Source organism: Pteropus vampyrus, unplaced genomic scaffold (genome assembly GCF_000151845.1).
Source record: "Pteropus vampyrus isolate Shadow unplaced genomic scaffold, Pvam_2.0 Scaffold167, whole genome shotgun sequence".
Taxonomy (NCBI): Eukaryota; Metazoa; Chordata; class Mammalia; order Chiroptera; family Pteropodidae; genus Pteropus; species Pteropus vampyrus.
Window position 1 is genome coordinate 2,999,001 of NW_011888948.1, and position 20,203 is coordinate 3,019,203.

General features: G+C 44.2%; 1 protein-coding gene across 8 annotated transcripts in view; it reads right to left on the reverse strand.

Annotated features, from left to right (window-relative positions):
- Positions 1-20,203, reverse strand: part of ATP7B (ATPase copper transporting beta) — an 80,162-nt gene that overhangs the window by 22,278 nt on the left and 37,681 nt on the right. For 7 of the 8 annotated variants that reach the window (XM_023536713.1, XM_023536714.1, XM_023536710.1 and 4 more), the window contains 7 exons: positions 14,945-15,202; positions 13,197-13,360; positions 10,324-10,485; positions 8,144-8,220; positions 6,462-6,636; positions 4,338-4,571; positions 3,790-3,881 (listed from right to left, as the gene is read on the reverse strand). In XM_023536713.1, the coding sequence (XP_023392481.1) occupies positions 3,790-3,881; positions 4,338-4,571; positions 6,462-6,636; positions 8,144-8,220; positions 10,324-10,485; positions 13,197-13,360; positions 14,945-15,202 (1,162 nt within the window). The remainder of the gene's footprint in view (positions 1-3,789; positions 3,882-4,337; positions 4,572-6,461; positions 6,637-8,143; positions 8,221-10,323; positions 10,486-13,196; positions 13,361-14,944; positions 15,203-20,203) is intronic. The other variant, XM_023536708.1, reaches the window with a different exon arrangement.

Genomic DNA, 20,203 nt, shown 5'->3' on the forward strand with positions numbered 1-20,203 from the left:
AAAGACAAGTTTTTGTTTTTTTTTTGCCAGTAGTCTCTTTACCTCACCTGCCTCCTTCCTCATCTAACACAAGTTAAAAAAAGACGAAGAAAATACTCATAATGGAATGGCCCTGTCCTAGATAAAAATCTGTAACTTTGTTTTCCCATTTATAAGAAACAAAAGACGTCAATGTGGGAGATTAGAGACAGGGCTATGCTGGCTTTTTAATGTCACGCAGTCAAGCACACACATGTGTATATTATTTCTTTAACATTTGATAGCCGTTTCATTCATTCAACACAGTATCTGGGGACCTGCCAGTGTATGCCCAGGGTGACTGGAGGCGCCGGTGCTCCAGGAGCACTGAGAGGTGACCAAGCCAGACCTGGAGGACAGGAAAGGCTTCTGGAGGGTGTGACACCTAAACCAAGAGCTGAATAACAAGGAGCCAGGTGAAGGGAACAGAAGAGGGGATGACGTGTGCATGGGCCTGGAGGCAGGAGAGAGCCTCTGTGTGGGAACTGCCAGAGGGGGCGGCTGGAATGAGACCAGAGGAATGACAGGACAGGAGGCTGAGCCCAAGAGGCACATGGGGCAGATGCCAAGTCTCACATGTGTGTTGGGAAATGTGTAAGGACAAGAGCCAGTCCCTGGGAGAGTTTCAGCTACAGAGTAATACAATCAGATTTGTTGGAAGGAGACTAGGCTGGAAGCAGGGGAGCAAGGAAGAGACCATCACAGCGCTTTAGACAAGACAGCAGTGGCCTAAACAAGCCTGGTGGCAGTGGGAGGGGGCGCTGTGTGTGGCCACTGGGAGCTGTGCAGCTAGAAGAGGACGAAGACTGGATATGTGGATGAGGGAGGGGAAGGGGTCACAGAGGACGCCCAGACCTCTGCCTAAGGAGCTGGCACGGAACAGTGCCATTCCTGGGGACAGACAGACACAAGGGGAAGAGGAGGAATCTGGGAGGAAAGCACAGAGGGGAGATTATGGGAAAGATACAGACAGGTTAACTTTGAGTCTTCATGACACTCAAGTGAGAATGAAGAAATGGGGGAGCTGAGGTGTCCCAGTGACAGTCTATAAGACACCAAGACAAGAGACAATAGAGCCAACACTGAAACCCCAAGAATCATCAATATTTAAGGAATGAGGAAAGCGAAAGAAGGCCACGAAGGAGACAGCAAGTGGCAGTTAGGGAAGAAATTATGTTCCAGATTGATCATCTATGTAGATGCTGCCATCGCCCAAGACTTGGGATGGAGTAAAAGGACAAGTGTCCCTGGCAGAGGGACAGAGGGAGGAAGAGACTCGAGTCTCACTGAAAGGAGCCAACTGAAGCAGGAAACCCAGTGGTCTTCAGAAGGCTCCCCACACTTGTCCACACCAACAGAGGCCCCAATGCCGGAGGACCCTGCAGGAGGCCGAGGCTGACCAAGGAGCCCTGGCACCAGCATGTCTCACTTTACGGAGAGTCCAGCTCCTCAGGAGGGGCAGAGTGAGTGGCCTTGGCCTTAGGAGAGCAAGGGGTGACCTTGGGCCCGTCCCCTGCCAGCAGCCTGGAGCATACTGTCAGGAAGGCGGGGTAGGAACCACCACCTCATTTGACAGACAGAAACTGCACCAAATAGGCATTAACTAATGTGTTCCAAGCACACAGCCCATCTGAGGCAAAGCCAGAATGGTCTTCGGACCCCTAGTTTAAAAAATGGTACTACCACTGAACACGCCTGATCTTATCTGATCTCGGAAGCTAAGCAGGGTCGGGCCTGGTTAGTACTTGGATGGGAGACCACCAAAGATGACCAGGTGCTGTAGGCGGAAAATAAAATGGTACCACCACATTACGATGGTAGTCATCGGGCCTGCAGTGTGTCCATGCCAAAAATTAATCACCATCTTAGGAAAGAACTGAGTTATGACAGGTGTAGCCCCACAGTCCTTCGACATTTCAATTAGCTTTCGCCTTCTAGCAAAGCTGATACCTCCTGTATTCAAATCAATGGAGCAAGCAGTCCACACACCTGCAGTCCAAGCAATTGCAGTCCACAGTATCACACGCATTTCCAAATGAAACACACAGTAAATGTATTCCCACAGTTTTATTCCCGATCTGAATGTTTTTACTTCTCAGAAACGCTCATGTCATTAATTTATAAGAAAAGAAGTAGCTAAAATGCATTACTAATGTAGAAGCAGACAACTGCTTTGTCACACAGGGTCCTGTCTGGGAGACAGTTTAGCAGGTGGCCGATGGAATGGGTCTGTGTCTGCAGGGCTCCAGTCTCAGCTCTGCCACTCACCTGCCATGGACTTTGGGCAAGTTACTTCACCTCACTAATGAAATGGGAATCGTAAGAACACCTGCCTCACAGGGCAGCTATCAGCGTTAAATCAGATAATTTATGCAAAGTGTTGAGTTGCGGTACCTGGTAGACAACTAAGTTTTAAAATCTTGGCGAACACCATCATAATTCTGATTTTTATTTAAAAGCCAGCATCCAGGCAAAAACCAGTGCTACAGTCAGCCTATGACTCATTAACTTTTACTCATTCAAGTCTCGCTCATTCATTCATATACTCAGCACAGGCTCACCGAGCACCCCACTGGGAAGCAAGGGAACTGTATCAGCCTCAGAGGTTGGTCCCTGGGAGGATACAGCTAGCGCACTGGCACTGGCAACAGCATGATGAATGCGCAAGCACACAGTGGGATAGGGACAAAGGGTGGTTTAAATAGGAGAGTTTGAAGTATATGTCACAGTGGATGGTAAAAATCCACAAAGATAGAGACACTGAAGATCAATGAGAAATCCACAGAGGAAGGCTCCTGAACAGAGGCCCAGGGAGAGAGACGCCTCTTGCACTGGGGTGGGAGGGCGGGAGGATGCCATGGGGGAAGGCTAGCTTTGTAGGTTGAGTGGCAGGAAACTGATGGATTTCAGTAGTCAGAAGTGAGATGACAGGTTAAAGAAAGTGCAGGGGCCAGAGAGAGATTTCAGGAATGCGAAGAAGGCCTATAAATAACTGCTGCCTTGAATATGAAAATGAGACTGACCAGGGAAATATGGAAGCCTTAATTTGTAAAAATGTCCACATTATTACATATGCTTTAAAAGTCAGTATACGGAAGGGTAAAGAATATGGACTCTGGAACCAACGGCCTGGGTTATATGCCAATTCCACTCCTTAAGACCTGTGTGACCTAGGCCAGTTCCTTACCCTCTCTGAACTTGTTTCCTCCTCTTCAAAATAAGGGTACTAACAGTACCTGCTTCATAAATTTTTTTATTAGATTAAATACAAAAAAGTTAGTGTCTGGCAAGCAGTAAATGCTACATAAGTTTCAGCAATAATGGAAATAATCATTATTATTTTTAATATCTGCCAACCTTATGAAGAAGAAAAATGCTAATTCCATTTTTATTCTTTGGCAAGTCGAAACCCTTATCTCTCAGCCTATATGAATCCTCCAGATCTTGCAAGGAAGGGAACTCCATGTTCCCTGTTAAGCTTTCCGTGGCCATAAGCCTCCCTCTTCTAAATTCCAGGGATACAAATCGTCTATACCTCTCTTTTATCATTTGGCATACAGAAGCCACTGTGAACTCTTGCTTATCTTTTGATATGCAAGATTATCTGATTTACTTACAAGATTTCTGATTTACTTAACTGGATTAAAAAAGGAATCTTACTGTGCTGGCCCTCATGAGGTCTAGGGTAATGTCACATACACAATAGGTGTTTGATGCATATTACACAGAATGACATAAATTTATTGGAGACTTTGGATGAAGATAACCTACCTGATGATTAAGTTGTCTTCACCAAGGGTCACAACGGTGGCTTCCGTGGCTTGGAGAGACATGAGTTTGGCGAGAGCTTCTGAGGTTTTGCTCTAAGAAATAACCAGAATGTAAAATGAGAACTATTGTAAAGTGACTCCTGCAGGAAAAGGCTGCCCCCTTAACACAGCCACACAGCAGCCAAAAGGCTCTCCTGGGATGGTGTGATTCACTGGCCATTGACACGCAGCCATGTCATCTCCACACTGAATGCACAATGCCCCTTAGTTCAATGAATCACATATTTCAGACTGACCTGAAATCCAGAGTTCTTTCCATTACACTTTGCACCTGAACAAAGGTTTTAATAATTAACCAGATTAGCTGGGATTTCAGAAGTGTGACCAATTTGGAGATTAGCGTTAGAAACACCTAATTATATGTAGGTTTCACATTTCTTTAAGTCTTTTTCTAACTGTGTATAATTAGTAATTCTAAACATGGTATTCAGATGAATTAAGATCTGTATTACTGAAGGAACAGTTCTTTTAACCTGAAGCTGAAGTTACCTTTGCCACATGTTCCAGCCACCGCCCTAGGGCGATGAACACGAAGAGCATGGGGGGAGTGTCAAAGAATGTCACGGGGCTCCTCTCGGCCTTCTCGGCAATGGCCACCACCAGGATGATGAGAGAGTAAACATAGGCAATGCTAGTGGCCAGCACGATAAGCACGTCCATGTTGGCTGTCCTGTGACGCAGAGATTTGTAGGCCTGAATGTAGAAGTACCATCCGCCAAGGAACTAAAAGACAAATAAAGGAGAGTGACAGCTGTGCCAAGCAGGGCATAGCGTTCAAGGAGCAAACGGAGGCCTTACAGGCCCTTCGGGATGGCAAATACTCTAGCCTCACCCACAACTTTGACATTACTTTTTCCTTTCTAATTGATGTTTTTGAAATGTATTTCCTGATTCGGAGGACTAATGGCCACAGGAATGGATGATCAAGGACATGGGAGACCTTTAAAATTCAGAGTACACAACCTAAATGTCCATCAATAGGAGAATGGTGACAATGGTGAAATAATCACACTTCATTTATACTGTGGCCAATGCTATGCAGTCCCTTGGGACAGGGGTCCCCAACCTCCCCGCTGTGGACTGGTACCAGTCCTCGGCCTGTTAGGAACTGGGTTACACAGCAGGAGGTGAGTGGCAGGCAAGTGAGAGAAGCTTCCTCTGTATTTGCAGCTGCTCCCCAGAGCTAGCATCACCGCCTCAGCACCACCTCTGATCATCAGGCATTAGATTCTCAAAGGAGCACCGGTCCTTGGTGCCAGAAAGGCTGGGGATTGCTGCCTCAGGAGAAAAGTGCTGGATCTATAAACCATTGGAATGAAAAATGTCAGTATTACATGATTAGGTAAAAAAGCCAATTATAAATCAGTACCTCTAATAGGATGTGTCTGCCTTATGTGAACATGCACACACAGATACGTACAGACGTAAATGTGTATTTCCTCTATATAGATAGAAGATACACACCCAACTAGTAATAATACTAAGGTGACCCTGGAGAATGGCGTTGGGCTGGAGGCAAGGTACAATTAAAGAATATGTTCCTCCTTTCTTCTTATACTTCCATATGGCTTGAATTGTTTAAAATAAATATACATTACATTTGGAATTTTTTTTAAATACAGAAAAAAAAATAAATTTAGCCTACAAAGACTTGCCCCTAGATAGTCCTAAACTAAACGTTTTAATATTAAGTCAGGAGTTTTATTTTATATTCTAAAATATATGGAGGCCACACACTTCCCACTAGAAACACGGCTAGTTCCTTAATACCAGACTAGAAGTTCCATGAGGCCTCTTTTAAATAATATTTCCTTTGCTGCTTTTAGGTTTATATCCCACATATAAGTGATATATGATTTTCACCTTTTTCAGTCTGAGATATAAACCTAAAAGCAACAAATGAACAAGACAAAGAGACTCAGGGACATGGACCATGGACTAGTGGTTACCAGGGGGTAGGGGGTAGGGGAGGAGAGAAGAGGTAGTCAGGGTAAAGGGGGTCAAATGTAGGGGTTTAGGGGGATGGTGAAGTAGGTAAAGGGGATTGAATATATGGTAGCTGAAGGAAACTGGACTCTGGGTGGTAATCACACAACAGAATATATATATGTCAAATTGTAATGTACACCTGAAAATTATATAACTGTATTAACCAATGTTGCCCCAATAAACTTAAAAAAAAATAAAGTAATTGCTGATAGATAAGAAAAAATACATAAAAATAAATAAATGAATGAATGAATAAATAAATAATTTCCTCAGGACCAAATTTCTGCCATTCAAAAGAAGCACGAGTTCCAGGGTGATCTAGCTGTTGTTTCTAAAAACAAAAGTACATTAACCTAAACAATAAGCAAACTGGAGAAAACTGATTCACTAATCCTTGTAACAAGGTGGTTACTATGCCCGAGAGATTTCGATCACCTGCAATCAACTGTGAAACTGACAGTGAAACTAAGTCCTTTCATGTCCCCTGTGTTAGAGAATACCCTACTGCTGGTCACAGACGTTAAAAAGCAGCAACTGGATGGGGTGGGTCATAAAAGCTACAATAAAGTGCCGGCCACACACAGGCATGGAGGGCAGAGGTTTGCCCCTCTTCCTGATACTTACCTGGACAAAGGTACACAAGATAAAGAAGATGAGATTTAGAATAGACAGTCCTGGAATGATGTTGTGGTCCAGGACCATGGACTCATGGGGTTCGTTGCTGAGTATCAACATATAGATCATTAAACCCATAACAGGGATGCCAAACACCAGGCTGCACAGGAAAGACTTCTTCCACCTGGAAAGCAACGAGCAACAGAGACAGATTAGGTGCCACTTGGAGTACGGGCTAGCCCCTCCTGAGGACGAAGCTTAAGACGCTGTCACATGTCTGGGTCAGACCACCAAGGGCTAAAATGAAAGGAAGGCTCTCTCCCCAACACCAGCCATTTGAGGGAGCATCTAAAGGCCTAAATTTTGCTGCAAGGATATTCCTGAGATATCTGGATCTAGCCCGTGCCTGCCTGCAGCTGGCATGTTCCCTCCAACCTACAGGTGAGGCAGCTGAGGCCCAGAAGCTGAGAATTCAGCCCCAGAGATGTTTACAATCTCTACCTATGGCTGCTTACAGCTCTTTTTTGGAATGCAATTTCATACTGTCCTCCCGCAAAAAAACAGATAAAAGTAATATTTTATTAGTATAAACTTACTTATAATATATTTACTTTTTAAACTATTACTTAAAATAGTCAGTGAGAACAGTGAAGCTGTCTTGATGAATAGTGAAAGCCTGAAATGGCGGTGGGGGGGGGGGGGGTGGGCGGTGTCACGGTGACAGCTGTGGTCTCATGTTAGCTTCAGCATCCACGAAATTCTCACCAACTGTTGGTGGAAATGTTAATGCGTCTTTGTACCTTAACTCCTGTCTGAAAGCCACTGGCCGCCACCCAAGGCCCCAAGAATTAGCCTCTCACTAGCTCTCCATGCAACTGTCCTTCCAGTCCCTCCTGTGCTGCAGCCACGCCAACAAGGAAATTGGCAAACACACAAGAGTCCCTGAAGGCCCCTGCCTCTAGGACCCTAGAAGACCCCCACTTCCATGCCCACTCACCTCCAGTCCCTCAACCCAGGAAACTTCCCCTCATTCTTTGACATCCAGATAGTGTGCCCTCTGTCTATCAGCTCCCCAGACCTCCCAGAACCAACTAGAATCATCGCTCATCCACTCCTTTCCAGCCAGAGTATGGGCACTTCAAAAGTAGGGACGGCATTCTATTCATCCCCTGCATTTGGCACAGGGCCCTGCATACAACAGCAGCCTCATATTTGTTGAACGAATAAATAAACATCTGAAACAATGAATGAACCCAGGCCGTTATTTATGTCCTTGGATCTTAGTTTTAGAACACATTCAAATAAAGTCTTAAAATACTGTAAAAGAAAAAACTCCATGTTCCCTTCCTTCCAACTTAATTGTTGTCCCATCTGTTAGCCACCAGCCATAGGCAGCTATTTAAATTAAAATTAAATACAATTAACAGTTCAGTTCCTCAGTCATATCAGTTGCACTTCAGTACTCAGTAGCTAGTGGCTACCATACCAGGCAGTGCAGATATGGAACACTCTGTCATCGCAGCAAGTTTATTACACAGCATTAGAAGGCTAACATCACAGGGGGAAAGGCAGCCAATCCAAGGGAAGCCAGGGCAGCAGAGGCACCGAGAAGCAGAGAAGCACCGAACCAGGCATGGGGAGAGGGAGGCACTTAGACAAGAGCTTCAGTTTATCAATTCTGCTCTACCTACTGCTTTATCTCCACCTTGTGGTCCAGGTGATGAGCGGTGGGGTGTCTCTGGGCCGGGGAAGCATGAAAGCCGATTTCCTTGTCATTAAAAAGAGAGGGAGGGGTAGGAAACAAAGAGGAAGGCACTTGGTTAAAACATGCACTGGTAGAAAGCATTTTACACCTTTTGAAATTAGAAAGTTAATCTAAAATCGCCTCAGAGGAATGTACTGGTTTTTTCTCCTACAACTTCTTTACCCAAATCACTCTTCAAATCCTGTCAGAGCTTCAGCACCATCTACGCTTAATGGCTGTGTCATCTCCAAGGAGATGCTTCAGATAGTGATTCCTGTTCCTCTGTCCACAAATGCAGCAGGCTCTGGGAGATAAAGTCAGTGTCCCAGAGCTGAACAGCGTTGAGTTGTAAACTCAGAACTTTTAAGGAATCCCAAATATCAAATGGTCAGCTGCTTTCATTCTCTGCATGAGAAAACTGAAGGTCAGAGAGGTTCAATACCCGGCCCAAAGGCACAGCGGAATCAGAAGAGCTAGATCCAGTGCTCAGGTCTGCAGCCCCCAGCCAGGCCTCTTCCACTGAGCGACCATGGCCACTTCAACACCTGTGAGCCATGGCCTCCACTGAGGCCACACGGAGACAGCGTCTCAATCTTGTGCTGTCTTTAGGGATTAACTCCGGCCTTTCCTTTGCTGATGCTCCCCCTTGCCCTCTCCCCCTTATTCGATCTGATCACTGACGTCTCTGATGTCCTTCACAAATAGACACCGAGAAAGCTGTCAGGAAGTGTCCTGTCAGCCAGCACAATACTAAGAGGGGCCCCAGAACTCTGGTGTTGAGATTTTACACAAAAATTAAAGTTATGGTGGGAGAAAGAACATGTAAGACAGTCTGTCTTAAGACAAATCCTTTTACAACTAATACCAGGCTTATTATACTAGGAATAGATGCCCCAGAGTCATAAGAATGGAGGCCAGACATTGGCATAATCATCCAATAATGTAAAGAAAGGGCTGTGTCGAGCTCTGCGGGTGGGTGGAGGTCAGCGAGGACCTTATAAATAAGAATATAACTGAGCCGTGTTCAAAGTACCATCTCAACTCTCCCTAGTGCTCAGTGCATCAGTTTGACTTTTTACCTCGTCGATGCCTTATCACTACTGTTCTGGAAGACCTGTGGTGTGGTAGAAATAGAAAGGCCACCAAGCCTGAAATGTAAGAGCTGGGTTTGGGTGCCGGTTCTGCAACCATTGGCTGGGTACCAGTGAGCAACGTACTTAAGCCCTCTGGGATCTTCCCTCATCTGATGAAGAAGCTGTGTTGTCTGCCTCTGAGCATGAGGCACGGCCCAGCAGCAGAGCAGCAGCCGCAGCATCGCTGCCTGTCTAACAGCTCTGCTAGGCCATCACAGACAACACCGCTCTTAAAACACACACACACACGCATGCGCCGAGGAGAAAATTAAAGATATTATACCTGCTGCAAGATGTTTCTTTTCATAAGAAATTTCATAAGTAGTGGTTTCTGCTAAACTTCATTTACTCTTAACCATTAGTTGTTAACAAGTTTTGACTGTCTTAACCCCTTCGGATTCCCTCTAATGCTTGTCTTCTTATGGTGTGGTATAATACAGACCTTAAACAGGAAATGGTATATCTGTGGACAACCGGAGCAGGAACAGAGGGAGGAAGTGTATGAAAACTATTCTGATTTTCCAAAGGAAAATTACCAAACTCTCCCATTACAAAGATGGCCTAGCATAGTAGTAAAATGTAGTATAACTCTTTCAAATATCAACATTTCTTTGGTCTGTACATACTTGGTACAGACATAAATTATATCTAAAAATTACACTTAGGCAATTCGACCCCATATACCAAGTACCTTGGTAATACTGTGTTTCACAGGGACTATCTGAAATTATAACAATGATAACGTCTTTTCTCCCCAACTTTTTCTTTTCCAATCACTGATTTCCACCACCACCTGCCCCCCAACCCCTGCCAGAATATCTAATACTCACTTAACTTCACAGTTTACTTTAAAATGACTCACCTTATTTCCATGGGAAAAGTTGAAGGATTTTTGGTGACTTTTTTTGTTTATTTATATTTTCTCATTTTTCTGCAATGGTTAATAATTACATTTTTTAAAGGTGGGTATAATTTTTCTTAATGAATGTCTTACCTCAATAATTCTGACAATATCACGCGGACCGATAATTTCAGAATCAAATTTCACGTGGGCTTTGCTGGTTGCAAGGGCCACAGAGGCATGGTTGATACCTCTCGTCTTCACAAGTTTGGACTCTATGTTGTGAACGCAGGAAGCGCAGGTCATCCCAGTGATCTGCAGCACAAGATGATAGAAACCCCACTGAGCTAGATTCAAGAAGATACTGTCAAAGGCACACAGGTAGCCAAAAGCCTTTGAACCTCTCGTCCTTCCACAGAACCCTCCCCAAGACTCTGGACTCCCGCCTCCAAACCCCATGTGCAATATCTTTACCCCAAACCTTCCCCCAGGGGCTTCAAGGATATAAACAGTGGTTCTTCTCCAATTCAGGTACAAGAGACATAGCCAATCTACTAAGCAGATGGCAACCAATGGAGGCTCGACTTTTGGCTCTGATAATAATGGGCTTTCATAGGCTATCCACACTCTGTCTCAGCCATCTCACCAGTACACCGCGATAACAATGCATGCACTTTCTCTGCTTCTGCAAAATCCTTTGAGCTCCTGAAACACTCTCTAAAATCCCAAGTGTTGCTAGCATCTGGACTGCAGCTGCTGCCGAAACTCTCCCTACTGCAGGGCCCTGCTGGCTCCAAGGGTAATGATGCCAATAACTCATTACCGACAGAAGGAAAGGATTTAGGAAGTGACTAAGGCGATGGGATTTGAGTTGGTCCCAGAGTATGGACAGGGTGTATCTAGGCGAAAGTCAGAGTAATCACAAAGGGAAAAGTATGGGAAAAGACAAAAGGCAGGACAGTATGGGGTGTTCAGGCAACCATCAACGGCCAGCCTTGGCCGGCACAGGGCATGCAAGGAAAGGAAGAGGAGGCAGCCTGCCTCGTTGGCTGGGTCCACATGAAGACTCTTGAGCACTCATCTAAAAAGGGTTGTTTCCCACTTGATGGGAAGTCATGAAGGGGTAATGAACATCAGAATGAAGACACTGGAGCTGCACATTACTGAATGAAATGTGCATCAGTAATCCCAGAATCAAGTATCAGAAGAGACAAGAGAGTCCCACGTGGAATTAGGAAAGAGAGGTGAGCTCATTTGTAATCAGAATGCATTCACCTTGGCACAGGATCCAAGAAAAAGGTGGGAAAGGGGGGACCATAATGCAGATGTGGAGCTTACCGGCTGGCAGGTGGCAAACAGAATTTTACAAAGTCCACAAATATTTCAATGGTGGTTCTAAGCTCTCCTTTCACTTTTACAATATTAATAGGTAACTCTTAACGTACACCTGTAACTTGCCAGGCACTGCCCTGGGTACCATCCTGCTCACATCAAGTTCCAGCATGGACAGGTTTCGGAACTTGTCCAAAGTCACACACCAGGGAGTGGCAGAGCCGGAGCCTGGCTCTGAGTCAGTGCTCCAATCTGCTGCACTGTGCATCGTGAGGTGGTCTTCACAGACCAGGTTGAAAAACACTCCTGCAGCAACAGAACCAGAATTCAAGCCCAGTGAAAGCTGTGCTACTCTGCCACACTATCACCATGTCATGTGTCTTGAAATGAGAAACAGGAGTGAGACGTGCCATCCCTATAATATGTATTAGGCAAACCAGACACTCTTCAAGCATCGATGGTCAGCATTTTCCAGAATACAATTAAATACAGACATAAAATGTCCATATAAAATGTCTGAACCTATGATGATGATATAACTATTAGTACTGCTTAGTTTAAAAAAAAAAAACACTACAATAAAATATTGTTCAAAAAAAGATTTTGCCTTTCCCAACAATATTCTTGATTCAGATTTTTCCACACAGCGGCAGTCATAGCGGGCAGAGACGTACGTCCACATTGGACCTGGAGGTCTGCAGCAGGCGCCTTGCTCTGATCGCAGGGCTGATTTGAGCTGTATCCTACTGATATTACCTTTTGCCCCTCAACTCATATGGAGGCCAGTTCAGAGCAAAGAGTTTTGCTCTAAAAAGAACACCACTTTTCAGGAACTCAAAATGCCACTCATGTTCTCAGTACTTCTTCAAACATTTACTTACCATTAATAGCAGTGACTAAACACACTAACGAAGTAAAAGAGTCTTTGACCTCAGTAAAAGAGTATTACTGCCATCTAGTCATTCTTTGTGGGTTTCTTCTAAGTCTCTCTTTATTTATATAAAGCTAGCTCTGTACATAAGGGCTAGTAAACATATCATATTTGAAATACTAGACATACCTGTTGTTTTCAATGACTTGTTGACATGCGCAATTGGTAACAGTGCAGAGAAAGAAAACACCGCCACCTCCCTCACTCCACCCCTGCCACTCAACCACACTGGGAACAGCAACCACCTTTGGCTTTCACCTCGGACTGGGTGCTTTGGGACAATCTTGGCACTGATTACCTTCTAGACACCCCTGTGCCTGCGTACAAGCCCCCTCCACCTGTGATGGCACTGACGACCACGCTGCCTCACCTCATCTAGCCTTGAGACACGGCCAGCATTCTAGCTTCCCTCTATCTAGACTTTATGAAGTGTGTTCATATTCAACTCCCTCAAACCACCAACTCGAGACAGCATCCATCTTAAATTCCTCTTCCTCCAACACTCCACTATGTCCTCCTCCTAATACCCTGAATGTGCCCAGTGGAATCCATTCCTGTAACTTTCTTACATAACTGACATTCCTTCACAAAATGAACAGGTCCTTGTTGGTGTCAATGAAAAACAAAACAAAACATGCAAAAACAGCAGCAAGATGGGGGAAAATGACTGATCACAGCCGTAGCTTCTGTCAGAACACATCTGCAGGTCGTCAGAGGCCTGCATCCCTCAAGCCCCCAGCTCCAGCTCAGTCACCATACTTACAATCAGCTCAAGGTCGCCATCTGAGCCTGTGTAGTCCTCCATTACTGTTGCCTCAAAGCCCAAGTCCTGGATGAGCTGAGCTATCTCAACTGGCTGGATGACGTCTGGATTATACTTAACCTCTGCCTTTCCGGCCATCAAGGCAACCAGCACGGAGAGAATACCTGAAAGCACAGGCCATAGCTGTAACTCTAGGCAAGGCCTCTGGGATATGTTCGACATAACCAAAGAAAGAAAAACGTGCTCCAGAAGTCTCCGGGGCAGTGGTTCTCAAACTTGGCTGCCCATCAGGATCACTTGGGGAGTTTTAACCATCACCACACCTGGCCCTTAACCCAGACTAAATCAGAACTTTCAGGTGGGTGCCAGGCAGCTTTTTCTCCCTAATGTACAGCCAAGCATGTGAACCACTGTTCTAGAACGATGTTTCTCACACGTTAATGGGCATATAAATCACCTGGGGACCTTATTAAACTACAGATTCTGGCTCAGTTGGTCTGGGGTGGCGTCTGAGGTTCTGCAGGTCAATCCAGCTCCCAGGCTATGCCCATGCTCCCAGCCAGGGGACCACTTTGGGTCAGGCTCCAGAAGACACTGAGGGGTGCACGCACCTCAGAGTAAGGGAGCTCGTCTGCAGTTGAGGGGTGCATGCACCTCAAAGTAAGGGAGCTAGTCTGCAGCTAACAGCTACTATTACATAAAAGATAAACTTTTTTCTCCACTTTTCGTATAAAGAAAAATAATTTTCAAATGTGGTTTTCCTTACTCTTCTTCAGTTTGATTACTTTCAGGAGTGAAAAAGAAATCCCTCAGACTATCATGCTAATACTATTGTGTTAGTTTAAGGGGGGAAAGGCTCATTCAAATAAATGAAAGCAATGATGTGTTTTTTAGAAAAGATGCCATAGGGATAAAAATGAGGGATTCAACTCAGGAACAGAACTACAGACACTGTGAGATATAAGTTAATTTTATAAGCAGCCAGCCATGGATGACAAAAGGAAGTCCTTTAACACCTCAATTTGAAAATGATCATTCTAGAGCTCCAGGAAGCTATAAAGCATAGTGAAAAGGAGGCTGGAAAAAGTGTCATACTAATTTAGGGTTGCACCTAAGGGCTAGGGAGACCAATCAGAAAGACACAGAGACTCTGGAGTGAGGAAAGAGAGTTTTCTGACTGGTGGCAAGGGGAAGTCATGGTTAAGGTATTTTCCAAACAACAAATTGAGGCAGGATTTTTGTTGCACTTTAAGGTTTAAAAGAATATTGGAGATGTAGTTTGGAGGAGAAGACTTTGGCAATTCCAAAGTACTCTACAGTTTACAAGGACAACATGAGAGAATACCTGATATTAGAACTTCTCCACAACATGCAGGCCATTTACTCAACTGATATAAGAGGTCGATGGAATTGGAGGGGAAAGATAGATACGACTCAAAAACGTGAACTGAGAAGACCACGCGAAATGTGCCATGACCTCTAAACTGGATTTCCCATGGCTAACTTACTCAGAGACACATTTCACCTCAAACTAAAGGCTTCTTGAAGGACAGATGCCAGCTGCCCACAAACATTAGACAAACATCTGTACTATTACACAGTGAACTTGCTACCAGAGCATCAGGGCTCTTGACAAATGCAGTCAATGGAGACCCTGAAGGGAGCGCGCAGGCCCACCCTATCGTGCTGACTGCAGGGTCTGACAGTCCACACCCAGCTTCCCAGTGTAACATGGGTGTGTCTCTTACCGGCTTCTTTCTGCAGCTTTCTCTCAATGTTAGACACACAGGATGCACAGGTCATGCCTGTGATCTGTATAAAGCATTTCTGTGGTGTCATTGTTGCGGAGGCTTGCGGGGACTTCGTCGAGTGGCGAGGGCTGTGGTGTTTAGGGGGCACCCCCGCGTGGAGTGCCGCTTCCTGTACAGACATGGGTGTGGCAGCTGCAGTTTGCACTGGGACATTCACGGTGCTATCGTTTCCAACATGGCTGGCAGAACAGTCTGCTAGAATAAAATGTCAGAAATCCTTTAAATTAGAAGAACAAATAGTTAGGGTTTTTTCACAGCAGGAGGTTTAAGTCTGACAACATGCAAATGAAAGCTCTTGAAGAGGCTACACGGGTTGGTGTTTTCATCACTGTCTCTCTCTTACCACAACTAGAGACAGAGGCATAAAATTACAGACACATGAAAATATGCTAATAATTCAAGAATGAATGTTCTACCTAAATGAACACTCTAATTAGATGATGATAATAAGAAGAATTCACCAGGCACTCTACTAAGCACATGTATGACCTCTTCTAATCCTTAAAATAGCTATGTGGTAAATACTATTAATCCCATTTTATAGATGAAGAAATGTTACAAAAAATTAAATAATTTGCCCCAAACTCCTCAGCTCATTAGTGAAGCTAGTTTTGAACTAGGTCTGTTTAACTCCAGGATCTGTCCCTTAAACCACTGTCTCATTCTAGTTAGCAGAGGTTCACTCCTCTCCATGAGAATCAAAATGACCCAGTAGAAGTCCTAAATATACTCTGCATATGAACCCTTCGTCAGTTGAATGCACTGCCTATATCTGCACCCAGTCTGTGGTTTGTGTTTTGACTCCCACCTTTCACTTTTGATAAAAGAAGTCCTTCATATTAATAAAGCCAAATTTATCAAACGACTAAACCAACTTTAATGATTAGTGCATTGTACTCTATCAATATATTGGTCTATATCAACATTGTGAAAATATTCATGACTTTTTCTTCTAGGAGTTCTATTACTTTAATAAACTTTCACATCCTATGATATACTTCAAATTAACTTTTGTATAAGTATGAGGTGATAGTCAAGGTTAATTTCTTTCTATGTGGATATCCAATTGATCCAGCTCCATATACTGAAAAGACCATCTTTTCTCCACTAAATTCTGGGGATTAGGATGTAGACATTTTGGGGGGTCATTATTCCACCTTCCACATATGTGTATAATCATCAAACAGATCAAGATCAAATGTTTTTAACGCTCCAGAAAGTCACAATAATTTGATGACACAAAATACCTATAAGAGAAGGTAGAAAAATTACATCATTTAATGAGAAACTCATTTGAAAATCCACAGCTGCAAAAGATAAGTCGGCTTGTATTGACAACAGCCCACGACTTTTAAGTTTCTCTTCTGAATAAGTCTCACATCTTGGGATGTTTTGCTTATTTTCTGAGAAGTGCTAATAGTATTTCTACTCACTTTAAGAGTGTAGTTAGTTGATACTCAGCACTTTCGCAGAAGACCTCCCAGTACTCTGGCCTTCCAGGATCCCCATCTTGTTGATGCAGAGACCATCACCGCCCCTGCCAGCACAGGTTTACTCTCCTGGAAGTTGTCCCTGTTCCAAATGACTCCAACCCTGGGATCTCACTCACAGAATCGATTCTGTGGCCACAACCTCTTAACACGCCACCCATCAACTCTCCTGCATCTGTCTAACTCCTCCCTATTTTCCTAGTCTATCACCTGTTTTCTGGATTCGCCTGCCTATCTCTATCCAAATACTGTGGTCAACAATTTCAATAATATTCATGCTATTACAGAGAATCTCATACCCCCTTAGTAACCTACAACTTACATGCTGTCATTTTCCAATACTGCGGGGTATGTCTCAACTAAATTTGGAGCTTCTGGAGACTGCTAACAAAAGTTCAAATAAATTAACAAAAACCCTAACAAGCTTATGCTACTGGGTCCTTCGATAATCTATGCTAACATTACAGGTGGGCACAAAAATTGATAAGGCTTTATGAAAGTCTACTTGACAATACGCATTATTAAAAACAATACTTCTAACTGCTTGATTCTTAGTAGAGGCACAATAAATATTTGTGATGGAATGAAATAATGTTTATGCCCTGTGATTCAGCATTTATTCTTTCAGATCTTTATCATAAGGAAATACACATATATGCAAAGATTTAGCCTCAAAGATGCCACGTATTATTTACAACTGCCTGCACACAAGAGATGGGAACAGTCCAATAGAAAACTGATTGACTAAGTTATAGTATGCCCATATGATGGAATGCTATGCAGCCATTGAACGTGGTGTTACAGACATAAGAAGAGACTTATAAGGATGTTTATGATGAACTGCAGAGGTAAAAAGAGATTACCGAACTATGTGTAATACAAACCTACATATTTCTAAATATAAATTATATATGCTTTGGGAAACATCTAGAAGACCATATATCAAATGAAGTGTACCATGTGGACTCTGGGGGAAGAGAATTCCACATAGAGAGGACAGCAAGTACAAGACCCTGAGGTGAGAACAAGCCTGATATGAGGAATCCGAAGGGGTCAGAAAGGTCATAGCTGAGGGCTCAAGGGAGGGCCCCACCATAAGAACTCTTCCTCTTACAATATGAGAGGGGAGGGTTTTGGATTGTCAGCAAAGGAACAAGGTCTTAGTGAATGCTGAGCGGGAGACACACTGCAAGGCTGAAAATCAGCAAGCAGAGACACCAATTCAGAGCCTCTCCAGGAACCGGGAGAGACACAATGGTGGCTTGGACCATGGTGCTGACCTGTCCACCCTCATCTCCCATCACTTATACCCAGCTCCACGCATCCAAGCCAGACTACCCCCAAGATGTACCTGGAGGACTCCTGCCCGTGGCTGTGCTTAGTCTCCTCCGCCCGCCTGGTGTGCCTGTGGAAATCCTATCCACGCCCTGCTCCAACGGTAATCCTCCAGCCACCATCAAGTCTTTGGGAGCCCCACAGCCAGATGCTGGGTTTTCTCCTTATCTTCTGAATCCCAAGGGCACTTTACCTACACCTTACTCTAAACCTGCCCTGGATGATGGGTCTCTGCTACATAGATAAAGTATGAACCACATACAGGCAGGTGCTAGGCTGCTTCTGAGCACCTCACAGCAGCCAGCACTGTGCCTGGGACCCAGAAGACCCTCAGCACGTGCTGGGATAAGACCACAATGCCCTGAAAGCAACATTACCCATTTACAACGGTGAGAAGAATGTGTTATACATGACAAATGGCTTTTCCTCTCACTATATTCATATATCCATTCATCCATTTATTCATTCATTCAAAAAAATACCATGCAAACCAGTGAACAAATGCAGAGCTGCATTCTGGATAAAAACCAGGTCTAAATGTATTTTTAGCTGTCAAATAAGCTGACTGAAATTCAATGCCTGTCACTTGCCTATGTGCTGCGACTACTCCCTCCCCTCACCCTGCTCCATTATCGAGGGGTCTGATCCCTGCAAACCACTTTCCCAGGCTCCCCTATCAACTGGTTTCTGATTGAATTTGGTATATGTGAGGTAAAAAGTGGAAAACAATAGGACAGAATGGGGAAAATGAGTGTTTCCCACCTGTCTACTGGGAGCCCTTGGTGCCAGTTGCCAGCAGCCGGCCTCAGCCCTAGGCCCTCTTCCCTCAGGCACTCCTGTGGGGGAAGGGGGAGGTGGGGAAGGTGATAGCTTCTGCTATTATTATTCTCTTGGGTTTCCTTCCCATTCTGTTTGGTTTTCCAGCTCTCTAAAATCTCTGTAAATAGTTCCCTGGATTAAGCCCTCCTTTGAGCTACCCTGGGACCCTGGCTGGTCACAGCTCATTATTTCCTCTTTCATTTCCTTCACAAATACCTACTGCGTGCTGAGTGCTACTGAGTCAGAGAAACAAATGGCATGGTTTGAAGACTGTCCTCAAAGAGTTCCTAGTCAATCCAGAAAGAATAATCAAATACAAATGCCTTTTTAACATTTAGGTGTCTATAAAGGGTAGTGACTAGCAAACTTATGGTTTATCCTAAATTAAGATTGCCAGGTAAAATACAGAACATCCAGCTAAATTTGAATTTCAGATAAATAATAAATAATGTTTTAGTATAAGTATGTCCTATGCAATATTTAGGACATACTTATACTAAAACATTAGTTGTTATTTTCTGAAATTCAAATTTAATCAGGCGTCCTATATTTTTATTTGCTAAATCTGATACCCTAAATACCTCTTGGGAAATATAATTCTCATAATTCTGGCCAATAAAAATCACTTTTTTTCTTTAAGGTTTAGTCTAATCCAATTATTCTGGATTATGCAGTTCAATGCAAATTTCTTTTTACTGTCAATAACTCAATATAACAGATAATGACTCCATGCTACATTTCTTACCTTTTGAGTATAGGATTTACTGTTCTATTGCATTTTCCTTATTAATTTTCACTAAAACACACACACACACACACACACACACACACACACACACAAAGTCCTCCTTCCTAAAACTTAGTACAAAGACGAATACAAAGCAGGGCCAAGTCATTCCACATGGCTTACCCACTCCCTTTAAGGTGTGTGTGTGTGCGAGAAAGCATCACAGCAGAACAAACTTTCCAAGGTGACAAGCTTTATCTTGGTGGCCATCAGTGGATGTGGGAAATTCAGGTCCAGTTGGCTCCTAGTGCAGCCAGGGGGCTTTGCTCACGAGCTCCTTAGTGACTGGCCAGCCACTTCCCGCCAGCAGGGAGCTCCATCCAGAGGCTGAGGAATCTGTCCATATCCTAGTCCCCCTGCGTCAGCACTGACTTACAGGGCCTGTATCTTGCGATCTAAACAGTTAAAACATTACCACCCACAAAGTTGGCCTTCACAAACTGTCCCACAAGCCCTTCTTATCTTCAGCCTCTCTGTCAACCAGCCCTCCCTATCTAACACCCCTCCACCCCACCCCGCCTAAGCTACGGGAGGTCTGCTCTTCCTCACCACCTTGTAGGTGGGGCTCCCTCCTGCCCAGAAGCAGCTCCTGCCCACAGCCTTTGCTACCTCTCTTACTTTATTTCCAAAACTCCATCTTTTAGTGTCACTTGTGCAAGATCCTCCTCCTCCAGGCACCCCTCCCCTCTAAGCCAGAGCCATCACATTCCTCCTCTGCCCCTTCCCTTCTCACACTCACTCTTCTCAGGTTTTCTGTCATCTCCT